General features: G+C 39.2%; 2 protein-coding genes and 1 long non-coding RNA gene across 4 annotated transcripts in view; 1 reads left to right on the top strand and 2 right to left on the bottom strand.

Moving 5' to 3' along the window:
- Positions 1–26,131, bottom strand: part of LOC129456454 (uncharacterized) — a 151,253-nt gene that overhangs the window by 10,525 nt on the left and 114,597 nt on the right. The window lies entirely within an intron of this gene.
- On the bottom strand, positions 9,477–12,500 carry uncx (UNC homeobox). The gene is made up of 3 exons (XM_033971309.2): positions 11,660–12,500; positions 11,070–11,245; positions 9,477–10,487 (listed from the first exon to the last, which is right to left on the bottom strand). Exons 1-3 carry the CDS (start codon positions 11,901–11,903, stop codon positions 9,615–9,617), a joined length of 1,293 nt encoding a protein of 430 aa, XP_033827200.1. The 5' UTR covers positions 11,904–12,500; the 3' UTR covers positions 9,477–9,614.
- Positions 20,859–24,347, top strand: zfand2a (zinc finger, AN1-type domain 2A). Of its 2 annotated transcripts, none has more exons than XM_033971485.2 (10): positions 20,859–21,062; positions 21,653–21,738; positions 21,833–21,927; positions 22,083–22,214; positions 22,392–22,543; positions 22,626–22,754; positions 22,832–22,907; positions 22,985–23,061; positions 23,783–23,867; positions 24,064–24,347. In XM_033971485.2, exons 2-10 carry the CDS (start codon positions 21,684–21,686, stop codon positions 24,100–24,102), a joined length of 840 nt encoding a protein of 279 aa, XP_033827376.1. In that variant the 5' UTR covers positions 20,859–21,062; positions 21,653–21,683; the 3' UTR covers positions 24,103–24,347. The 2 variants fall into 2 exon arrangements, with proteins under 2 accessions (XP_033827376.1, XP_033827377.1); XM_033971486.2 differs by having other exon boundaries at positions 20,882–21,062; positions 23,783–23,907.

Raw genomic sequence — 26,131 nt, forward strand, 5'->3', positions numbered from 1 at the left:
GGAGTTGTGTTTTCTTTCATTCACACATGTTTGATTAATTCTATTTATTAGTCTGTCTACATCTCCAAAGCTCAAAATGCTTTGTACCACTTTATGATGTCATGAAGTGGTAGTTTTTAAGTTAACAGCTACATTTTACCTTTCATCTCAGTAAATATTGGCAATTCCAGGGCTGGAGTCATCCAAATGATTCTAGTGAGGGTGTATGGAGTTTAAAAACACAGTGGAGCACTTCCTGTATTACCACATGACATCACAAGGTGGAACAGAGTGTTTTCTGTTTGAGAGAAGAACTCAACAAAAAAACAATTTGCAGTATGTTTGTGATGAGGTAAAACATTATAATGTAGATCAGAAAACAACGTAATATGGGCCCTTTACTGAATAATGCAGTTTTACACTTCGCAGTACTTTTACTCAATAGACATACAGGGTACTTTTTCCACTGCTGCTCTACACAAGTTACGGCTGTTCAAAGTGAATAATGGTATTTTTCCAATGCAAATATCGATTTTCCAGCTTAACCTTTGTCATTTCATATTCATACTGTAGTTTTTCTCTTAATGCTCTGAAAACACAACTTAACTGCGCGACCTCCCATTGCAGTCTCAGTCAGATGTTATTATCACACGCTTTTACATGAGCGGCTGGAACACACAGGGCGACGTGGGCCCATGGGGTAGAGTTAAGACTTATACAGAGTCAACACACATAAATACATTTGGACAGTGCTGCTTTTACATCTGAAAACACTACTTAACTCATCCCATCTCTGCAACTTTTCACACTTCACACTTCATTAACCTCTGGGGCCCACACTCCCAGCTGCAGTCAGGGAGGCAGAATGCTTGTCCTTTTCCTCTAAACCAACAGTGAGCGCTGTATAAGCCCCGTGATGACAATATTTACAAGTACACCGAGTCACGATAATAACAGAGATGCGGGTTCAGTCTTGCTCCCTTGTATGCGTTTTCATGTCCTCGATGCAACTTTCGATTTACATATGAGGAGGATAGGGAAACGTGCTACGCAAAAGCACAAAAACTACTATCAACTACTATTAGGGATACGCTGTTACTGTGCTTTGTATATTCGTTGGTTTACTAAAAGGGGACATGGAAAAAGCTGTCAAAGCTATTCAGTATCTCTATCTGATCCAAGCTGCAAGCACAAGACCACAAACCTACAGGATTTCATGCAAAAAATTACAGTTTGTACAAAAAAGTATAAACTAGGTATTTAAAACAATGTGCTCCCAAATCCTTATAATTCTAGTCTGATTAATTACCTAAGCAACTAAACATCTACAGCCAGAAATACGTAATAAAGATATTACAAGCAAGGTGGATTCAACAGTTCCTTGCATAAAATGTACTGCTTCGAACGTGGCAGTAATGAAAAATATCAAATGAGAAGATGGAGCGGCTGAGGTGGCTGTTGGTTCTGCTGCAGCGGTGGAGTCGTAGCCAAAGCTGCGATCGGCCGGTTGTAAAAGACTTCAAAATAATCTTCTTGGTTGGATTTACGCTTCATCGTCATTAATATGAGGTAAGAGCAAGTCGCAAAAAAAAGTCTATCTATTAAAAAAATGTTTAATTTCGGAATATTTCTACCGACCGTGCCCATATTTATTATACAATGGTCGATGGTCCTGTTTTTATATAGCGCTTTTCCACTTTCAAGGCGCTCAAAGCACTTTACATCAAGGAATGGCTCACCCGCCAGTGTACGCAGACACCGGGGGGCGAAGTGGATTAAGTGTCTTGCTCAAGGACACAACAACAATACAACATTTATTTGTGTAATGGTGGATTTGACCGCTCAACTAATGATGTTTATGTCGAGATTGGGATTCAAACTGCCAACCTTTAGATCATTGGACAAACACGCTAACAACTGAGCTAATGCCTAAACATTGAATTATGGAGTAGGAATATGGTCATTGGTGATCTTCTATCTAGCTCACGTGTGTGAAACTCAAGGCCCGTGGGGCAAATGCGGCCCACCAGGTCATTTTATGTGGCCCACGACAAAATAAATTAAAAGGTATGACTGTCTTAAAATGTCAGTTTATCAGGAGATACACAGTTAAACGGCCATTTTTTTCATGTCTATGCAAATCCATATGCAATATTTGTAACTTAAATAAGTAATAAATATAGAAATGGTTAATTAACAAGATTAAAACGTTGTGACATTTATCTTAGTTACATCTGGCCCTTTGAGAGCAACCATTTTGTTGATGTGACCCTCGGTGAAAATGAGTTTGACACCCCTGATCTAGCTAAAAAAAAAAGATTACAAAACATAAATCTGCCATAATCCAGTCACTCCGGGTGTTTCTGCCAATCTCAAACACGCTTAAGAAACGCTGTACATTTCCAAACTGACTTTAAATAATAACGCTCATATTTGATGCAGACTTGAAAACTCCACGTTCATTATTACTCCGTTCAAAAATAGACACAGCACCCAAACACTGCCGTTAACAATAGTGCTTAAAAACACCTTTAATTAATTTTGGTGAGAGTCTGAGAGGCCAGGTCTTGCTTTCATCGGTAGCAATTTCAGTTTCACTACAAAACAATAACCCACAGCGATCCTATTGATTGGCTCTGGCTTTATTGCCCTGATGCTTGGCTGCAGGCGAGCTCTGCTTCATGGACAATATTAAAATCCCCTCTCCTGTCTGACCCGCTCTTGCACTTTGACCCCAGCAAATTTCAATTGTCCTCCCCTCTCCATCTGATTAAGACGTCGGGAGGTTGAGCAATAGACTTTACAAACCCTAGACCTTCATTTCCGTGTGTCGACAACGTCCAGGAAACATGAAGTTGTTGTTAAAGTTGTGCGTGGATTGGATCTGGGTATTTCAACTGTCGCTGGTTTGTCGATGGTATAACTTTGCGTTTGTCTGATACTTTCAACATAAATTTGATGCCGTCCACCGTTTTCTCTAGGGCGCAGAAAGATGACATCATAATGAGGTGTCCAGCTGTCATTGGCTCATCATCAACAAATCCATAACCAAATTAGCATTCGGACAATCATAGTCAGACAGACCTTCTCCGCTTTCTACAACCTGGTTTAGGAGTCTTCTTTGGTCGAGCCAGAACTACCAGAACCCTGCTGCCAGTTCATTGATCCACCAAAAGAAGAGTCAAACACATAATGGGCGTATTGAGCTATGAAATTCTACTACAGGACCTCAGGCTTGGAGGTGGCAGCACTAATTTGTTCACTGCTGGTTGGGGATAAGTCCTGTTTAAGCTAATGTTGTTGAGTCCAAACACAAATGCCAAGCTGCCTGTCTATCCGCTTTTTATGTTTATTCCAAGTTGCCAAAGTACTAAATTGTGTACCGCTTAGAAAATAAGCCCTTTAGTTCTATTTGTCATAAGGATCCACTTGAAATCTTTCACCTTGCCAACCAATTTTTGACCAAATTGTTCTGATGTATTTTCTGCAAGGTTTAAAGGTCTTATATTACGCAAAACTGACTCTTGTGATGTTGTTACTTCCTCAAAAATATATCTGGACTTGTGTTTTGTTTCATTCACACATTTTTGAGAAAGCTTTTATTATTAATCTGTCTACATCTGCAAAGCTCAAAATGCTCTGTTCCACCTTGTGATGTCATGAAGTGGTAGTTTTCCAGTTAACAGCTACGTTTTACCTTTAGTTCAGTACAGATTGACAATTCTAGAACTGAAATGATCCAAATGATTCTTGTGAAGGTGTATGGAGTTTAAAAACACAGTGAAGCACTTCCTGTATTACCTCATGACATCACAAGGTGGAACAGAGTGTTTTCAGTTTGAGAGAAGAACTCAGCCTAAATATGTTAAGTTTGTGTGTTAAACGTGTGAATAAAAACACAACTCCAGATCTGTTTTTGATGAGGAAACAACATTATAACATGTTTTGTAGTACCACATATCAACTACCGTACTTTTATAATTATTAAATGTGAAAATAGCATAACTGGCAACCAATTATATATTATATTTTGAAAGGAGTAATATCTGTGTTAGATCATGGCCCTCAAGGCTTTCCAAAATATATGTAAAGTAAATTATAGGTAAATGGATCTATACACAGAGGCATATGTTGTGCCAATGGGCCTACACAGTAACTGCACAAGAGCCAGATATTGGACCATATTCAGCTCCAAGAAGTGATAATTGCTACCAATGTATGTTTTTTCAGGTAATGTATAGATTTATTTACTTATTTCAAAATGTATAATGCAGCAGATGGTGGTGATAAACACATGTCTGCTCTTGAGGGAATTTTGCTGTTTTCCAAATCTGTGTTAGGCCTATGAAGGTCCTGTACTACACAAAACTGACTTCTGTGAGCATTTAATCGTGTTATAATATTACCTCATCAAAACAATACCTGGAGTTGAATTTGAGTGTTTGAGTAAACCTTTATTATTAGTCTGTCTACATCTCCAAACTTCAAAATGCTTCGTTCCACCTTGTGATGTCACGAAACTACCTTTTACGCAGGGTTTGTGCCTTAAATATGTGTGAATGAAACAAAACACAACTCCAGGTATGTTTGCGATGAAGAAACAACATTATAACACAGATCAGAAAATAGTTTATCTGTAACATGGGCCGCTTAAAGATTGTTTTAGGATAAATTGTTTAATCACAGTGTTGGTTACGGTTACAGTAAAGCGTATCATTTTATCTACCCAAAGTATCATTTATATTTCTACCAGTATTTTCAAAGCACCTTAATAGCTGGCAGTATTAAGAAATTTACCCCACAGCTACAACCCCCATGATGATTTTATAAAGGCCAGACTTAAGATGACTGAGACATGAGATCATCCCATTACAACAACACGCGTATTTTGCGTTGAAATCTAGCAAACGTCAACTCCTACCAGCACTAGTTTGACAGTTCAAAGGACGCCCTGGCAGTCTGTAACACCACTCCTCTTGTTCAGTCCCTAAATCTTGTACCAATATTGACCTGCGCCTTGTAGTCCCAAAAACGCATGTGAGTTCAGATCAGAAAAAACACACTCTTTGACACCGTCTTTGCCCCCTTCTCCAAAGCACACTAATGCATAGAGCTGTGTGAGGGAAGAGGAGACTAATATCTAATGCCCCCTACAGCTCTCACTCCACAATATGAACCCTGCATAATGCAAGAATGGGTTATATTTAATAAGGACGACGCATTTAGAGAGATATTGAGAAACTGGGGAGGGATACTTTTATTTATCATCGCTTGTTTCATTTGCGTCATGGCTTGATATCCAAGTCCTGGTGTTTATATTTTATTTTATTTCAATTTTATAATGCAATATAATAATGCATTTTTAATATTTAATCAACACTGAAATATTTACTACTATTATTAAGGTTTTTAGGCTATTTTTGTATCAAGTATTTAGAATGCAATGTGTCAAATACAGGCCTCTTAGGTTATATTCTCAAAATGCCAAAAAGATATACGGCCTTTGTTATCTTCAGATGGTTAGAGGTTGTTTTTCAAATATCAAGTTTGAATATTTTATGTATTAAAATATATATAAGAAAATGGGAGTCTATGGGAGTTTTTTATTAGATTTTGTTACTTCTAAATTATAGCTAACAAATGTTTTATGGTTGGACTTTATTTGTAATAAAAATGCCCCCTTAATAACAGGATGAATGGTGCCTTTGTCATATGGATTATTAAATAGGTCATAAGGTCAAGCAGTAAATATCACAGGCTGTGTCCTTATTGAATTTCCACGTGAAGCCTATATTTTCTTCAATTCTCGCGGTAACGAAGCTCAAACCTCGTGCAAGTGTCATTAACTACATTTTGATGAGAGGGATTTTTCCGGAGATAATTAAAATTATTTCCAGGACGGCGCTGAAATCAATGCAGATGGTAATGTGCGGCTTATCCCAGGTATGCTTGGTCCAGATAAGACTGATTCAATCCCGCTTCGCATTAATGACTGTGAGATGTAAAATAATCCTAAAAGGCATGGCACCGCGAGGCTCCAACCACAAGCCAAAATGTCAAGTGGCATTTTATTTTATAATGGATCCCCCTTTCCCTGTTTTAAGGGACACACTTCTTTCTTATCCAAACGGAGCCTTCAGTCAGAGTGTAACGTATCACAGAGCGACACAAAGCGAGCCAAAGTCGCCTGTTCAGACGCACGACGCACGAGGGATTTAAGGCGAGGGCATTGTGTCCGCGTGTCGGTTAGAGCTGGGGACCAAAGCCTCCCCGTTCACCCCTTTATTATTTTACATTTTTAATTTAATCTTTATTTAAAATTCAAGATAAAATGTGCTCTAAATTACAATTAATTTAACGAATATTTTGGATTTTACGCGTGCGTAAAATGTATGGACGTTTACATATTTCCTTATTTTTTGCACGTCAACATTTTGAATTTCATATGACACATAACCAGTCATTAAACAATTAATTTTGCCTTATTCTCCAGTTAGAAATATTGGTAGAAGCAGCGGTATAGCCCAGTGAAATGTTCGCTGCAAATGAGGCTCCAATATCACGGCCATAATTAATTGCGCAAATTTGTTTCTATTAAATAAAACTAACACATACTGAGAAAACTCTATTAGCCTTAATTAAGCTTGATATCCTAATTTAGGAAATGTGTGGTTGAAAACAAGGCGTTTTGGTAGATTTTCCCCCTGTCTCTCTCCGATAGTGAAAGCCTACCAGCTCCCTGCCTTTGGGCTGCTTTTCCTCCTCTGAGACTTGGAAATGAGAAATGGAAATGGAAATACCAGGAGGTGCTAAATTAGCTGCCTGATCTGCACTTATTGCCGCATACAGGCCCCTATTACTTTGCCAATCTGTGCCTCTCTTTTAGCATTCCGGGCATGGAGGCGCTTCCAGATAGCAGATTTATCAAATGGGAAAATGAATGCATGATGATCAGTTAAATTGAAAATCAGCGTCTGCATGACAGCCCGACCTGACACCTCCGTAATTAGAAAGAAAAATGATGGCGTCCGATGCATAATAGAGCAAAAACAATTTACACTCTCCCATAATGATCCGCCGTTCAAATTGAAAATTTCTCCGGGTATAAATTGAATTCATAAAGTATGATTCATGGACGACACATCTCCTGGAGGCTGCCTGGGCATATCGATTGATAGTTTGTCTTGAATCATGCAGCGTGCAGCTCTCAGGCAAGAAAAGCTTAACTACTTAAGCAAATCGCTAATTTCACCTTAAGGCCACCAATGTGCAGCCAGCGATACTCCTATTCAGTCTGCTAATGAATTATGGATGAACTGGGCATACGTCCCAAATAGCCTCAGAGTAGCATGAAAAATACACAGCCATGAATCTTAGGGGTTATTTCAAACGGCCCAACGTGATATCCACAATTTGTAGACTTAAAAAATGAGAAACACTGAATCCCTTTAGTGGGAAAGAGCTAAGTCACGGGCACGTCCACTGTCTCATCCTTATTAAAACAACTGAATCTTGATGACAATTATCCAAGGGTTCCCAATTTTACAGTTCAATAAAGCCACGTCTATTACCATCCTACCCCCATCACGTGCTCCAGTCCAAACAGCATCATGTGTTGATTGCTTCCTAAAAATAACATTTGCCAATTAAATGGTCTCAAATTATTTTACAGTTAAATAGATCATAGAAATTAATCAACTACGTCCATTTTTCACTCATGTCCAAAATGTAAACAAAAGGACAAATATAGTGATGTGTCAGGTTTGAAATGAGAAATCACTGTGTGCAGCTCCTCTGAATGGCATGTAAACAAAAGAAGTGACAAAAGCAGGATCCATGTAATGTTTTGAGAGCAGAGCTTGACTGAGTGGACACCTCTCCCCGACCATCGTGGGCCTATAATCTGGTGCATGTGCGTTATGTCAGGGCTCGTGGGCTCGCCCCTGCCCCCACCAAACCTAATAAGACATTGCTTCCTAGAGCAAACAGCTGCATGGCTTGAAATTTATGTAAATATTTTGAAAGGGACACTGGCTCAGAAATTCATTTGTGTCGGCTCAGACGTAAAGCTCACCCCTCTCTGATTATTTTCAATTTATTTGCAAATCAAGACCCCAGCCAGATGAACACTAAAGGGGCTTGTGAGGTTTTCAACTGGACTTTTTTTTTTTTGGTCTTGTTTTAGGGTGTGACATTTCTTCTTCCACATTGGGTGATATTGTGGTCAGCGCTGCTAATATTGCAAAAGGGAGCAGATGTCCCAGATCCTGCGTGGCGTCCCGCGGGACCACCAACCCTATTAGAACAAATGTGTTCTGCTATTGTAAATAGGCACGTTTGCCAGCCCGTCCTATTACAGCGGACGCATGATCAATAGGCTGATAACACCCAAACATCAATGTAAAGCGACAGAACAATGAGGGATATCATCGAACATCTATCTTAATATAGCCCTGCTACAAGGGGCCCTGACAAAGTGAGAGAGAGAGGAGAGACACAACCTCATGAAAATGCCTCCCCACGATCCCCCATCTCCCATCCAATATGCACAAACACACACTGCAGCTGCCGGGGCTATTATTTTCCTATTTCAATTTGACACCCAGGCCTTTTCATGCTAATTCTATTATTCTTGGAAGTTTATGTGATTTCATATCACTAGAAATCGGTAATGTATTATAACCCCCTTTGAGCTAAAATAAACTGAATCCCCCTTGCAGTAGCCACCGGGAAAATAATTACTTTCATATCAAAACTCTGCAGGAGTCGAGCGGGTCCTTTTCGCCTCAGGCTCGTAACCTCATTTCAGAAGGGGCTTATAGATGAATAAATTTGTTAAGGCAATATACAAAGTACAACATGAGATTTCTTAAGAAAGCCTTTCCTACTGTACCATGGACCTATGCAGCAGTAATGGTCTAGTTAAGGTCCCACACGTGCAGGTGCTGGTATACAATAGATTTATTTAAGAAAAACCTTACATATATAAATAGTATAATACCTTTTTACAGCTCTTGAGGGTTTTTGTTGGTCTCTTCACGTTTTCGACAAGACACTAAAAGGGTAGTGTGGGTTTTTTGGATCAGGGGTTGTATAGGATGATGAGTGAATAGTCAGTTACCACTAATGATCCAAACAAAGAAGCCAAAACAAAACTACAGGCAACACAAACACAGGGCCATGGCTAAACTGTTTTGTTGTTGTTGTTGTTTTTTTTTGTTTTTTTTAAAGATTCATTTTGGTTTACAGCAAGTGCTCTTATTTGGGGGGCATATTTAATTGATTACTGAAACACCCAGCTAGCATTGTGAGTATAAAGTAAAAAAATACCAAGTGGGCTTAAAAGTATAAAATTAAACAGTTTGCATTGACTTCTGTTTTGTTTAAATGTCTGTGGCCCTGTTAGAAAAAAAGCCAGCTCATCTTGTATGTCCTCAATATATTTAAGAAGTGGTAATAAACTATTCACAAGCAGCAAACCCACTGGTCTACCCCATACAACCCCGCACCACCACAGGCCACCACTTAAAGGTATATCTAAACTCCTGGCGCACACACATTGTCAAAAAATATCAGCAAGGAAGCTTTGGCCTAATGAGAAATAGATCTGCGCGTATCTCTTTACCCCGAGGATCTTACTCCAGGTCCTTAGAGCTGTCCACGGGACTGTCACGTGGTACAGACGCGGGGTTCTCGTCCTTGTTTTCTAAATGCTCTAAAAGCTCTTTTCTGTCCGCGTCGGCAGCTACAGCGGGGCTCGTGTTGTGTTCGTACGACACGTCGCTGCCGCAGACGCCGGGGTTGTGAGTCTGGAAGGCGGATCTGGGCGGGCTGCTGCCACCGGGATGGTCCTCCGCTGTGGCCGTGGAGTCCGCACAGTCCGCCCTAGATCCACCGGGCTGCCCCTCGCCGTGTCCTGACGCCGAGGATGAGTTACTTTTGAGGGCAGTTTGGGGAACAATGAATCCTAGTGGCTGCGTAATGGGATAGAGAAGGAAGTGTCCCTTTCCTATCAAAGGCCGCGAGGGGGGTAAGGCCGCGGGGGTGCGTCTGGGTCTCGAGTCCGACAGAAGGCTCTCCACGCTGAACGGGTTGAGTTTGTTCACGCTCCCCGTGTTCAGGGCGCTGTTGTCGGCTCCGCCAATGTCCCGCTCCGGGTGTCTTTGGTTTGGCAGAGGGTCGCAGCTCGAGTGGTGGCTGCTGTTGTCAAAAGACAGGCTCATGTTGTGGTCACTGTCGGTCACGTGGGACACCCCGCTGTCACTGTCCGAGCCGGGCGTGTGGAACAGATCCCCAGACCCAGAGGCTTTATTCTGGGCCTTGAGCAGACGCCGCTCCTGTTTACGCTTCTTCTTCTCCAGGCGGTCCAGCTCACGGCGCGCGATCTCCTCCGGGTCCATGGGCTCCCCGCTGCACGTGGTGGGGTGCGCGTTATGGGCTGGTCGACCTGGGCCCTTTTTCGTGTTCTCCTTTTTCCGCCACTTGGCTCTGCGATTTTGGAACCAAACCTGCAAATAGAAAGAGCTACTTTAGAAACTTAATATTGTAATTCTTTGTAGTAAACAATAACAAACTCATAAATCAGTGTCATGTGTGTTGGGTCCCATCTTTATAACTGCCAGACTATAAAAACAGTCGAGGTAAATCTGTTGGATCACTTAAAATAACTGCACAATTATCAATATAAACAATTCATACAAACACATTTTTATGCACAATAATTTTGTTGAATTTTTTAAAATCTTTTTGTTGGCAAAGCAGAAAAAAACAACAGCAAATATTTAATTTTTTTTTATATAAACTACAAATATTCCTACTAAATACAATATTAATACTTGTGTTTTATTTGCAGTAAAAAAAATAATAATAAGAATTTAATAAAGTTTACTAATATGGGCCAGGAATGACAGTAAATCAATAGGAAGATAAAATACAATTACGCACGAGAAACAAACAGGCTACTGCTAAACAAAACATTTTAGATTCTCTATTAATAACTGTTTGATGAAAAAAATAAAAAACACAAACAAAACAAGCCACAATTCCCTCGTAATTACACACACATTATCTGGCTGAATTGTAGTATTTACCTGCACCCTGGATTCGATGAGGTCCAAACGCAGTGCCAGAGCCTCCCTCATGAACACATCCGGATAGTGGCTCTCGTTAAACGCCTTCTCTAACTCCTCCAGCTGCCAACCGGTGAAATTTGTGCGCGTTCTCCTTCTCTTGCATCCGGGGCTATCTTTGTCTGGGTCCCCCGAGTCTGAGCACAGCAACCAACACAAGTGTCAACAATGGAAAAAATACCGCAATTCAGCTGCGTTTGGCCAGGCCGGGGCTCACTGTTGTAAAACCATATCACGCTTTTGAAAGTTTACGTTTTATTTGTACGGGTTCCTGTTTTACGCACAGCCACGCGTTCTCGCTATAAATGCTCCAAAGCTGTTATTATACCTGGCACAACGAACACACCACGCGTAATTACTCTTGTTATGGTGTGACTTGTTCAAACAATGAAGGCGATATCCCTAAACCTGATTGTACGTGTCCCTTTAAACGCCACAATGAGGATAAGTTGCAATAACGTGGCTTTGTTTTGCGTTTTGCGTCGCGTAAGCCAAGGTTATTGTGCAGCGCGTACAGTAGTGTTGTGCGTATAGTGTTGGCAGTGTCTTACCTGTCAGTTTGTACTGCTGATTATCTCCATTCATCCCACAGCCCGAAGACAAGAGGGGGTTGGAATTGCCCACAGACGCCGTGCACGAGCCATTAAGTAATCCGTCTATGGAGAAGGGGACCGCGGACGCAGATTGAAGTTGATGGCCGGCTAATTCGTAAACGTGGTGGTGGCTCAGATGGTACGGGAAGCCCACCATGCCGAACTGGGCGTGAGGTGGATCCAGTATCCTGCTGTCCATCATCCCGAGGGCTATAGGGGGAAAAAGGGGGGAAACCACGACGCGCGAAAGGGAAAAAGGGCCAGGACCAGACTACGGCGGTTAAAGAGCACGCAGCGGCCAACGAGCGGGGGACATGATGCGAGCGGGAGGGATGAGCTCTACTTTATCCACATGAACCTCCCAATAATTAGCGGTCCAAGGCTGTGGGAATACGGGACCCAATGAGAAGCGGTAATGGGGCGCTGACGTCAGAGGCGCGCTCGGCTCCGTCTCCTCTCCTGCTCGCTGCAAACGCTCCCCCGTATCGATTGCTAATTAAAGCTGACATCCACCTCAATAAACAATATCAGAGCTGTCACAACAAGACAGGAGGGCTTTGATAAGAACTACATCGCGGACTACACGGGGGAGCCCGCCAGAGGAAGCGAGGGGAAGGGAGGAAGGCAGGAAGGAAGGAAGCGAGAGGAGAGGAGCAAAGAGGATCGTGTAGCGGAGAAAAGGCAGCACGAGGACAGTTTTTGTTCACAGAGCAGCAAATACAGAACATTATAGACCGCCGACACACATTGATTAGGGTAATGTTTTATTAAAGGGGAAGTCAGAGAAGGTTATTAAGGCTTTATGGGTTTAATGGGTTTAAAGGGACAGGCTTTACGCACAGAAAATAGCGTGCACTTGGTTACACTTTTAGGCTTAGAACATATTCAACAAAAGTATTTTTATCAAGTATTTTAACATGTATGTGTATAATAACAAACTGACCACACTTTTGAATATGGCTTAATTAAAATATCCACATGAAGAGCAATTTGGACCCTATAAATCTCATGATGACATAAAGTAAGATTATGATTTATTGCAATGTCAAAGCAAGAAAGTGCAAATATTGTACAGTACAGACAATTGAAAACTGTTTATTTATTTTTTTTGTCAATATTAATGAAGTAAATAAAAACAGAAGATACAGCAAATATTAAAATGAGCCATGGGACCAAAATGTGTATGGCTCATCTTAAAAAGCAATGACAAGTGAGGAGGGATGTTAAATTGTGATCTAACCATAACTGGAAAAAATGTAGTAATTTCAGCTGGAGAAAGTTAATTAGTCCAAAATAAACACATATATTAATAGGTTTACAGTTGCCCCAATGAAATATATAAACCAATTAAAGCATTAGCAGGAGCCTACCCGCTGCTGTCAATATCTCCACATCAAGTGAAATTATTATTTGTTTCTTAAATGAAAAAAATCTATTAAAAAAAATCTTTTATTCTGCATAAAATAGCCTCACATGGTAAAATAGCCTTTTCCACAACTTTATGGCAATTTATATTATTTATTTATTTATTCTAAGCAAAAATAATTAATGACAATAAATCAAACCTGCAGTCAAAATGTTGAAATGCATTTTTAAGTGACTCTTAATGGTGTGAAAAAACAAAAGCTCCACAATAATCAATTGATTTAACAGCTGGCCCGAGTGTTTCCATGGCAACTTAAGGTAAACCTATGAGAACAATAAACCAAACATTTTATCTCGGGTTAACTTTTCATTTCCCTCCTGACAATTTCATTAAAAAAACTGAATTAAAAGTGGCTTAACACCGGAAAAATCAAACATGTACGAACCGGACGCAGGTCAAGTAAAGGTCGGTTTTGTGGAGTGTTAAAAGACAATGGGACAAGAGCGTGAAATGGACACGTTCATACTTGTAAAATTAACATAAAAAAAATCTCCTCCGCAATATATGGGCCGCTTCAGTTGTAGATCTCCTCATTAGCTTTTCTCAAATAATTAATTCGACTTTATTTATCCCAAGTCTGGCGCTGTCACAATGTTAATCAGAGTTGAAATTCCGCACCCCACTCTTTCCCTGACCCTTGGCACCCGGATTGGCATGTTGTAATAACCTGAATCTCTCAACAGAAGCTGCGATAATTGTTACCCTATTAGCATGCAAATTGTTTAATTAATATTATTATGAGGAAGTATATAATCCGCTCGTCACTTGACCCCCAAGCCCAAATAACAACCCCGCGTATATTCCACTGCGCACGGGCCTTCCATTTTAATGAACTTTTACGCGCCACGACGAGCACTGCTTCTTATGAATAATTCCTCGCTTTATTTTTGGACATCTAAAAATTCAATAATTGCTTTTTGTCACTTCTGACTACACACACAGACACACATAGGAGCGAGGTTTGTGCATGTATAGGTTTGGGTCCCCCTCGACTCAATGGGGAAAAAACAGCCCTCCTCTTCTTCCTTCTTCTTCTTCTTCTTGACACAGTCTCCAGAGACGCTGCATTTAAATCCGTTTTTCTACAACCGGGTGACATTGTCAGATCGGAGCTTTAATTAACCCGATAATAAGGCAGGACAGGGGCGGTGTTCAGTCGCTCTGCTGCCCCTGTATCGTTACCTTTTTTTTTTAAACAACACTTTGGCATATCTTAAAAAGCAACAGAGATCAGAGGAATAGTTTGTGCGCATTTGGAGAGATGAGAAGTCTTGGAGCCGTGCGTCATGGCGCGCGGACAGCTCGTCTTTATTGCGTTTATATATCGCTGATCCCAGTCAATAGGAGCGCACGAGGCCTATAGACTAATTGATTACACAGAGATGAGGTCCAGAGAATAGAGCAGGGACTGACAGGGGCCATTCACACAGCAGGGGGGTGCTCAATCTGTCTGTTTCATTAACCTCCCATTTTATCACACAACAACGCGCTCCAAAATAGGCACTGCTGTTTACCTTTACATCTGTTCAAACTGTTATATATTGCCAGATTTAATTTACTTTTTTACTATAAAGATGCAAATAGCAGTAGTAGTAGAAGTAGTAGTAGTAGTAGTAGTGCATAAAAAGCTGGGAGACACAGAAGTATTGTCTATGTGTTTTCCAATCAGTTTACATAAAGCTCACAGTAACTTACATTTCATTTATTGTTGCCATGTTGCTGGTATACCGCAGTGCGATTCCCCTCTATAACACTATATCAAATATCATATCATTTTTGAGCTTGTAAAACATTTTTTAATACTTTCGTTACTGCCGTTTGAAATCACAGTGGACTCATCTTGTCGCTTCCTGGTCGGTAAAACTCCAAGTGCCGGGACAAGTGATGACCTTCCACTACATAAATACTATCTTTACTTTTCTCCTTGTGAACACACATGGATATTGCTGTGGGTTTCAGCTTCCTGTTACACGCAACGTTTTGAAGACTTTATCCCAGTCAAAAGATGTCATATTTTGTTTTTAACTGTCGGTTGCTATGGTAAAGATCCTACTTTATATCATTTTGAAATGGATGGACTTTCCTCTGTGCAAAAGTGGTGTTGGATGTGTTGAAAAGAATGTATAAGAAGACAAAGAGAAACATGAAATTTGCTATTATTTGCTACTTACAGTATAAAATCGCATTGGAAAAAGGTTGCAAAGAGGTCAAAGGTTGTCAAAACTCATGATACTTAACACAGACGCACTAAAGACACAATAAAAACACGCCTCCTCTGTCATCAGGAAAGAAATACGTAACTTTTTAGGTTCTTTGACAAGTTGTGTAAGAAGTCCCTACAAAGTCAATACCAAAGTTAGCGAGTCATTTATTTTGTTAGTCTATAAGTTTAAAAGTCAGTGCTTCTCTTCACACGTGATTGGCTCCTCTCAGCAAACAAGAGGTGCCGTCTTTTCCTAAGTAACTTTCATTAATGGTTTGATCCCTGTGTCTTGTCACTGCTTGGCTGGCTCCTCGCTGCTGCAGATCTGAGAGGTTTGCACTCATCCAGATAAAGTGATAAGCGCTGTTGTGAAAGTCAGTCTATAAAGGTGTTCACTGATACATGCCCTCAAAGAACACAGCGGTTTATCAACAGAACCATCCAACACTGATGCCTGCTTTAGCTCCACAAAATCACATTCATTTTTAATTAGGCAGCCAAATTAATAGGCGGCAGTTTAGGAGTTTAATTACTCAATTAACTTCACGCGCGTTAATTTTTAACTATCTAAATTAGGTTGCACATTATTCGATTTGATGATAATTATAGAATTAAATCAAAATTAATTGTTTTGGATGATTTGGAGATGCAGTTCCAATTAAAGTGTACAGTGTGAGAGAGAGGGGACTGGTTGCCATTTTAAGCCCGTAAATCCTTTGATTCGATTTTAAGCAAGAAAACTCCAGAAAAAACGCGCTCGCCCCCCATCCCATCCCTGCCGCCCGCTCTAATCCCACAATTAAAAGTTTCCTCCCATCTAATTATCTGTAATTGTGCCGCTGTCAGAGTAGAATGGAGAAGTGAAAGGAGCGATTGATTTGGACTTTTAATTCAGTTCATTTCTGATAGAAGAGAAAGTAATTCCCTTCAAATTACCTCATTCAATCCTGACACCCTAATGCCCTTCAAAATCTCTCTTCCCTCGCCCCTCTCTCCACTGCCAAGCGTTTTCCACATGCAAAACGAGAGCCCGATGACTAGTGCCTGCTAATAATAATAACCAAACTTCCATTAGAATAATAATTTCATTTCAATTAAAACTGACTTATCACCTTTGCTAAAACGTGCTTAATATGCCGAAAATTATCAATGCTTGAAGGAGCCCAAACTGGGGAGTCTAATTGTAATCAGCAAATCAGAGGTGCTTGTCGTCGGTGTGCCTTTTTTTTTTTTTTTTTTTTTTTTTAAACGCAGAGCCAGCCTCGGAAATAGAACTAATTTACTCAACTCCCCCGGGAAATCCGCTCAACAGATTAACATTTTCAAAATATAGTAATGATATAATTTGAGAAATGGTGACGCCAATTTGTGAGGAGCCTTTGTGCGCGGTATAATTTGCATTTTTCTTCCCCTCCTCTACGCTCTCTCTCTCTCACCCGATCAGTCTGTGCCGTGGTCTGTACTTTTTTTTTTTTTTTTAGGGGGGGCCCACGTTAATTACAGCTCCACAAGATGAAGGCAGCACTGCTTATAATTCAACTTCAACCTAATAATAGGCGGCATATAAGGGTGAGAAATTTTAAAAAGTACAAAATCTTAACGCCGCCTTTAAAATCCTATGTGGTTTGCTTGCCATTGTGAGTCTTGAAAATAGCTTGATATAAATATTTGGCATAGGCATGGACATTGATAAACGCTGCATTGAAATAGTATAAGAGAGGGAGAGAGGGGTTTGTGTGACAGAAATGTGAGCGCGTGGTTTGAAACGGATTGAAAAGTTATGAAGTACACTGTTCGTGATACAGACAGATAAATAAATACTACATAAAGTACAAAATAATACTGTGTCTGTCCAATGAAAATATATGATGCTCAACAGTGACCACCCACCACTTAGTTCCACAAGTAAATCCTCCATTCATTTTTGCCATAGACTTTTCAAAACATTATCTATTAACTTTGAAAGCTTGCTATCGCTAATCAGATGCCTGTTATTACAAGACTTATCATTTCATTTAACATCTACTTCTGAAGTAATTAAAACATTTAGCCAAATTTTAAGTTTAAATGTGTTTTATGGATTGTAAACAACTGCGTTAGGACAATGGCTGACACAAATTCAGTTAACCTTTACTGTGCTTTTACACTAGAAATTGTTCCATATTGTACATGTGACCATATAATTTTTAAAGTTTTTTTTGTAGCCAATATATTTCACATGCACAAGCTTCTTACCGTGACAGATCCCTCACAATCCACTGTGTAATCACTTTTAAATGCGCCTGTGTGACTTCAGCACCATGGACAGCGCCACTGCATTAATTCACTGTTTGTTTCTTGAAATGTTCATAGTTTGTAGTTTTTTTCTAATGTTGAAATAGTAAACTAAGAGAGACTCGGCATCGGAACATTGCACACTTCATGAGAGTTGAGTGTTGAACATACAGGAGTGATTGTTTCCAACTTGGAAGTGAGTTAACGAGCCAGTCCCCAGTTATTTCTTCAGATTACAAAGAGGATTTGTAGTTACCATCTGCTGCTACACAAAATATAACAACATGCCCAGGAGATTACACAGTGTAAAACGGATAATTGCAACGTGTTTCAAAACTTCACTATACAGTACTGGGCGATATGGCATCAAAACAGCATAATATAGACGCAATCGTTTAATTCCATCTTCCCTAAACATGAACTTAAGTCAGCTTTAACAATGTGTGGTTTGTTTAATCAACAGAGCATAAAAACAAGTGGTTATTATGGTTTTAGGAGCAGAAATCTACAGATAAAAAGTCCTCTGGTGCCCTCTAGTGGCTAAATACAAGAAATTCACTTTCCATAACAGATGCTTGTACAAGCCCATTGCTTCAAGCCAATTAACTGTGTCATAAACTTTGTAGAGGTGAAGAGTTTGAAAAGATCATGACTAAAGCAATATTTTATTTATTTTTTTAAACCAAACTCAAAAAAATACTCAGGTACAAATATGTAATTATTTGTTATTTCAAAAATAGTCAAAGTGCTATAAATTGCTATTATTAAAACTAGTTCTGCTGATATATGCAAATCCTAAAAAACTAAAATACTGAACCTGTGTCCATATCATAATCGATGGTCCATATTCTGACCATGTCCTCTTCAAAACCTCACTCGTCATTTGTCTGTTGCTGCCCTCTGCTGGTGAACCTGCAGAAAACAACAAGAAAATCCCATTAGCGTTGTATTATTGTCAAACATTGAACATATCCATGAGTAGCCACAATGTCCCCTTCAGTTTTCTTCTCTTATAGTTTTTTGGCACAAATAAAATAGATTGTATTTCAGTAATGCTGCCCCCTTTTTTTTTAAGATAGCCGATTTCAGAAGAAAAGTTGTGTTTCTGCTGACAAAGAACACATTTGTACAAGTTTTTTGTTTCATAGGCCTTATAATTAGAAATATACTACAACAGAAATGACAACAGAAATCTGCATTTGATCAATATTCATTTTAGCTGCCTCATCTATATTAAATATGATTGTTCTATAGATTGTGGTGATGTCATTTGAAATCCAGCAACTAATAAACCTGAATTGATATTGTTGAAGTCAGTTATTTTGCTCAGTATTCCATGCATGTGCGTTTAGATCTACTACCAAAAATATAAACTTGGAAACTGAATTCAACACACATAAAGCATTGTCAAAATATTGAAAATCCAGTTGGTTGACCACACCTGTAAAATTAACCTGGATTAAGATTAGAGAACAAATAATAGTCAAGTCTCACGTTTACAATTTTCAAGGAAAATTCTGAACGTGAGAATTTTTGTGGCTAGCCAAACTAAGCACCAAAGTGAAATGAATGTCCCACTCAAAAACACACATGCTCACTAATTGGCTGGTAATAATTCTAGGAGCTTATTAAAATAAAACATGTGACCCGAGCCAATTACTTTAAAGTGGGAGCGATGTAAATGTGACGTGATGTAATTACTTGTCAAAAATGACTGTGTCCATAATAATCCCAACTGAAGAATGTGAAGGGAACACATTGTGGAGCGTAATGAGCAGAAATGAGCAGTAGTGACAAATTAATTAAAAGTGCTTTCAGGAGGCAGTCAGCTGGCAGAGGCTAAAGTCGACAAATGACGCGCTCAGGAAAAGCTCGGCAGCCCCAGAGATCCGGATTGTTGTCAGAACAGCATCATTTGCATTTACAATGAAGACGCCGAGAGATGTGGAGGGCTGTTTTGGAACAAGATGGCCGTCACCATTGGCCTTCTGTCAACTCTGTGCTAAAGGCGTCAGGGATTGTCATTCACACCAGGCTGTGCAGGGCTGTAGGCTACGTCACAACAACACATCTGCAGTTGTAATTATCTTTGTTGTTGTTTTTTTTTATCTAGGCCTATTCAGTCTTTATATTTACAGAAGTATTACAATATAGGTTAGCCCCCAGTATGTTATAATCATACTTATTTACTGTCCAAAAACACATTTATTAACTAGAAAACAATATTTGTCCATTAACATGCACTGTCCCAATCAAATAAAGAATAAAAAAGGATGTCAATGTACCACAGGTAAAATAGGGGTCGATGGAAGAAAATGATTGGGAACAGCTGGTATAGGCCACAGTTAATAAATGATCAAGATGTTCTGGTGTTTGTTGATCTTACTTCAGCCCCTCTGCTTAACTCATTGGAATGGAGGATAAAAGATGACATCAGCTAAATTCATTTATGGCTTGGTTATTATGGGATTTGTGGGCGCTTAAATCTGTGTACACATTTATGACATGCCTCACTGTGGGGATAAAAAAAACAGGTCCCTATACTGTAAATCCTTTATTATTAGATAAACAACGCTGTGAAAGTTCAGATATGGGTTGAAATAGGTTATGGTTAGGGTTAAGCAAGTAGTAACATGCCTAATCTTAACCTATGCAATTCAATGTAATGTCCCCAAGAAGTATTTAATCCCAACATGTGTGAAAATCCTGTAATTCCTATTTCAATCCCTGTCGTATACTTGCTTCATGCAGTTATGCCATTACACTAACTCACTTGAATGTGCTAAACCAAGAGTGCATTTATTTAAGAATATATTTTTTATACAGACAATTTCAGCAAATGTAGGCAAAGAATATATATCGTGTACCTCTAGTATAGTGTTTCAGTTTAATTTCATGCCCATTTGTTCCTTGTATAAATAGGTTAATGTGCTTTGTCATCATGTTTGACCCACGTGGCCTGCTAGCATGACGTGGCATAATAATAAAGGTGAAACCAATAGTTCCATGAGGCGGAATAAACTGCTAAAAGCGAGGTTTAAAATAAGAAACACGATTCATAAACCTGTAGGACACTAAAAATGTGTTTCTGATCAAATGTTCCAGTGTACAAACCGCTCACATAATCAGTAAATTTAAATATAATCTGTCTGTTGGATGCTTCTAGATTGTACCTGAGATTTCCACCGCGAGGGCTTCCCTGTGACCACGCCCACAGCGACGTATCATGTGACGTATCCGTGCGTAAAGGACGTGTGGGCGGAGCGTGCGTGACACATCAAAACCATCCAAACTTAATGAAAACAACCCAGTCGCTACAAAGGACTGTCTTTCTCAGGGATCTGTTCAGTGTAGAAGTAAAACTCGACAGCGAATCGGTGTACTAGTCTGTTTTCATCTTTATCAACACCGTAGCCTTCAGTTTGAGGGGGAACAAGCCGAAGACGAGAGATAAACTGGTGAGTAGTTAAAGACCGACAGAGCTAAGGCAGGCTAGCTGGCTCCCTTGTCAGCCTTTGAACAGCTTTTGTCAAACGTTGTCCAAGAAAGCTTGTGGTAGTATCCCTTATTTTAGGAAATTTCAGGTAAAATGGTGAAAAATGCGTAAAATCATCTGTTTTGTCCAAATAATGTATTTTGGAACTAATTTGAAGCACCATAGCTATAGCCAAGCTAGCTTTTAGCTGTTCAAATTTGGTATAATGTAACTAGGTTTTGTTGTTCAATGTCCCTTTATGTGTTCAGACAGTCTGTCCAGGCTCTCATGGCTTTGTGGTGCCATGAGTACTGTGAGGGCTGTACCCTGTTATATAACTAAACTAATCTTTCACCGTTAGCATGGCCTGGCTAACGGGCTACCGCTGCTGTCTCGGCTAATAGATGACAGTCAGAATGAACGTGATTTTGCAAGTCATTTCCTAGTCCTTATCTGTGCTAAATACGAGTTTAATCTCACCCGTAGTAATAAAATATGCATTTACAAATAAGAAGGTAACGCTTTAGATAATATTGTTTGTAATCAATTACTTAATTATTGTCCTTTTTTCAGATCTTATTATCATCACAAAGAGTCTTTTACCATGGAGTTTCCTGACCTGGGGGAGCACTGCTCAGAAAAAACATGTAAACGTTTAGGTGAGTTCAGCTAAATGCCAAGTATAGGAATAATAAAGTTTAGTTGTTGGTTGTTTTTTTAAAATCTTACAGCTATTCTGTAATTTCTTGACAGATTTTCTTCCCATGAAATGTGATGCTTGTCAAGAAATCTTCTGTAAAGACCATATAACCTATGCGAACCATAAATGCACCTCATCCTACAAAAAGGTTTTGTTTTTTTTAGTTTATTTACCTTCTTTTTACTTTTCTTTTTTCTGGTGAGATACACAAAGGCTTATTTAAACCCATATAATTGTTTTTATCTTTGCCTGTAAATAAGTTTATTTTGTAATGCATAGTTTTGTGTCCTCTGTATCATGTAGGATATCCAGGTGCCCGTGTGTCCCTTGTGCAACATTCCCATTCCTGTAAAAAGGGGGGAGATGCCTGACATTAAAGTTGGTGAACATATTGACAGAGACTGCAAGTCAGATCCAGCACAAAGGAAAAGAAAGGCAAGCACGTTATTATTACTGCACTTGGTTCTCTATTAAAAGCTGTTTTGACCAATGAATTTCTCGTCTGTGAGATTTGTCATAAATTATGTCTTTTTATTTCGACTAGTGATTGCCAGTAATGCAAGTATTATAGTTCAGTGATATGCCTATTTGTCTTTCTGTTGGCTTTTTCAGATTTTTACAAACAAATGCTCTAAAGGTGGCTGTAAGCAGAAGGAAATGATGCGAGTGACATGTGACCAATGTCATTTAAATTACTGTCTTAAACACCGTAATCCATTAGACCATGATTGTAAGACGGATGGTAAACCTTTGTCCAAATCTGGGTGTGTAATCCACTGTATTTCCAAATTAAATTATTGTGTTTGCTGTTGTTAAGACTTGACATTTATTGTTTTTCTTGTTCAGACACGCTGCAGTAATGAGATCCCATGGTGCTTCCTCTACCTCAGCCTCTGGGTCGACTTCGTCCTCTTCTGGGACCTCTAGACCTGTATCTAACGGAGTGAGCACAAGTAATAGAAGCAGCACTTGTAGGTAAGCACTTTTAACTTGCATTGAACTTGTATAATTGTGGATCTGCTGCTTTAATCAACTTTATTTCTTACTTTTAGCACGGCTCAGCGAATCCCAACATCAGTTTCAGCACACAGCGTCATACCTCCTTCAGTGTCTTTCCAAGCTGGCCTGGTAAGGATTTGAGTTAAGACTTCGAGATGTTCTTGGTGATGAAAGTCTAAGTGGTGCCACTCATGTTGTGATTACAGACAGAAGAGCAGGCTTTACAAAGAGCCCTGGAGATGTCTCTAGCAGAGTCAAGACCGCCTGTCCAGCCCACTCTCAGGTAAGCACAGTGACACCACACTGGGCTAAATATATACTTTCATATGTACTCCCACTAAATGGTATAGTACATACGAAAGAAATACTACTTCAGTCCTACTGTAAACTGTTGCTCTCTTACAAGGTCCATATAAATCGGTTTATTGATTTGTGTGCTCACGCCTCCTGTTTGTTCTACTGCATTAATGCAGTGCTGCTCAGCTGCAGTATGAGAGGAGTCTGCAGCTACAACATTATTAACAAGAGGGTCTCGATGGAAGCTTATCTTTTAACTTTGTGTTTTTGTATGTTGTTTTTTAGGCATATTTAAAAGTATATGTAGAGTGTATGCGAACCTTTAAAACTGAAGCATTGTATATAATTTTTTTTCTTTTCTTTTTTTTTTTTTGTAATCAGAAAGTCCCACTGAGGTTACTAATCTTTTCCTAGGGAGTCCTGATAAGTACAGCAGCACAGTGCAGTCACATCATCAGAGCAACACAAACAAATATGCAACACATTAAATGCTAACCTAAAATGACTACAAAACATTGCTTCAATTTTAAAACATTGCTTCAATTTTAAAACCTTTCACTAATTTAAATGTAGTAAAATTATAGGCTGCTGGGCTTTGTCTACTGATATAGCAAAAATGAAACATATATAATATATATTAGTAAGAAAAATGTCAGATAAAACGTTTTGACTCTTAAGACTGAATAATATTTGTTTGTGTCTCGTAGCCCTCAGGAGCAGGAGGATCTGGCTCTAGCTCAGGCTCTCGCTGCCAGTGAAGAAGAATACCGGCGTCAGCAACAGAGACAACAGGTACCAGGAAAGATTAGCCGTCCGTAGCATGCTTTAACATGTAGGTACGCTGTTGTCATGGAAACGCTCACTCTTATCTACTCTTAATTGGTCAAACTCTTCTAACATGCCTTTGAGACCAATGAGTAACTTCTATATTTAATCAATGGATTCACAGGAAGTGCTTTTGTCCTAATAGACTTCAATTTGTTTCCAGGGTAGAGAGTCCAAACAGTCCAACTGCAGCCTTTCTTAGAGCCCAACCACCATTTTGTCCACCAGCTGTTCTGTAAGCCACAACAAACTGCACGCATGGAGATCACCTTCAAGCATCAAAGATTGTTTTAATAAAAAATGAAGATGTTATAAGCCTTTTACGATATAAGCACATATTTTCAAAAGTAATGATTTGCTTTGTACATATTTTATAAGCTGATCATGAACCCATTGTATTACCACATATGGATAATGAAATAAATTATTTAATGATTCACCCTGAAATCTATGTCAGTGCACGCATGTTTGATGATCCAATTACAAACGTGGGGAACTGTGGTTGAGAATATTACCATGAAGGCATTAGTTCAGGACTTCAGTGAATTCATACGTGTCCAATAACGATTACATTACAAAATCGGCTTGCAAATAAAGCTTCCATAACTCACTTGAGGGCATGTGGAGATAATCAGGAAATCATCCCTATAGTGGTTGCCTTAAGCATAGTTGAGTATAATGCTAATAATAAGTAAAAATGATAATAATAACAATCTAATAACACTATGGTATTGAGAGTTTTTCTAGGGAGAATAGGGATTATTTTGTAACATTCTGGTGAAAGGAAACATGCCATATTTCTTCTGGATGTTTTTCTGAACACATGGGTACTTTAGGCCGTAACCCAGCCCAAAACGAGCCAAAGAACAACTCGCTAGCCTCCAAAGCAGATTAGTAACCGATGAAGGATCTTCATATCAACTTATCAATATAGCAACCAAGTGTCACATACAAAAGCGGTTACATTAATAACAACACAAACAGTTACAAGAACAACAAAAGGTGTTAACCCTGAAAAAAAAACCATAAAATATTAGATAATTACAATATGTTAACTGTTACTGCATCAAATGGTTGTTACTCTTTCCAAAATGTCAATGTTTTGTACTACAGTTTTACAATTAATCAGACAATTACCACTTTGTGTCCAGCAGGGGGCAATAGAATAACGTTCAAGAAATTGTATTAATATTTTCTTTACAATATTTATATTTAGTAACTGTGTCTAAAAATATAAAGTTGGCCTACCATTTAGTGAATAGATGTTATTAAAGTCCATTTTGATCTGAGCCTCAAAGAGTTTTTAAAGGGATTGTGACCACTGCCCAAACTCATTGAACTTGAATGAACTCATTTTCATACTAATATTAACAGGTATCACTAGAGGTGAGTGGTGTGTTAAAAGACCTCCTCAACCTGCTGCAATTACCTGTGTCATTAAGGCCCTAATTATCAGGATTTAAAACCATGAATGGAGTTTGCTTGGTTTCAATCTTTATATATTTGTGATTCAGTGCACATGCATGGGCAAATGTCTGCAGTATTATCTGTATAATTGTGATGCATCTGCAAATTTCCATATGAATGAGAGATGTATTAAAAACTGCAAATGCGCTTTAGAAAGTATGGACTATTCTTCTCCTTATATTGAGGTATGGCATATCAAATAGTTCAAACATTTAATCAGACTTTGAGAAACTTATCCATGCATTTCTCTCCAGAAGGTTAGACTACTACTGTAATATCCTGCTCACTGGCCTCTCCAAAGGAGAGGTAAGACAGCTGCAGTACATCCAGAACGGTCCTGACTAGAAAAAGGAAGTGCGAGCACTTACGTCCTGTGCTCAGGTCTCTGGCTCCTGTGGCTCAGAGAATAGACTTTAAAGCAGCTCTGCTTGTAACAAGTCTCTTCATGGCTTAGCACCAAAATACATCTGATGCCATATGAACCATCTCACACTCTGAGGACTTCAGGGACCGGCCTCCTGCTGGTGCCCAGAGTCAGGACTAAACATGGGGAATCAGTGTTTCAGTTTTCTGCAGCTAAAACCTGGAACAGTCTTAATGAAAATGTGAGACTTTGACCATGTTTAAATCCAGGCTCAAAACAGTTCTGTTTAGCTGTGCATATGGCTGAAAGGTTTTTATTCTGCACTCTTCTGTTTTAATGTTAGTTTTATGATGATTATTTTGTTTTTATTTGGTGTATTAAGATTTCAGTGATTGACAGG

This window comes from Periophthalmus magnuspinnatus, chromosome 8 (genome assembly GCF_009829125.3).
Source record: "Periophthalmus magnuspinnatus isolate fPerMag1 chromosome 8, fPerMag1.2.pri, whole genome shotgun sequence".
NCBI lineage: Eukaryota > Metazoa > Chordata > Actinopteri > Gobiiformes > Gobiidae > Periophthalmus > Periophthalmus magnuspinnatus.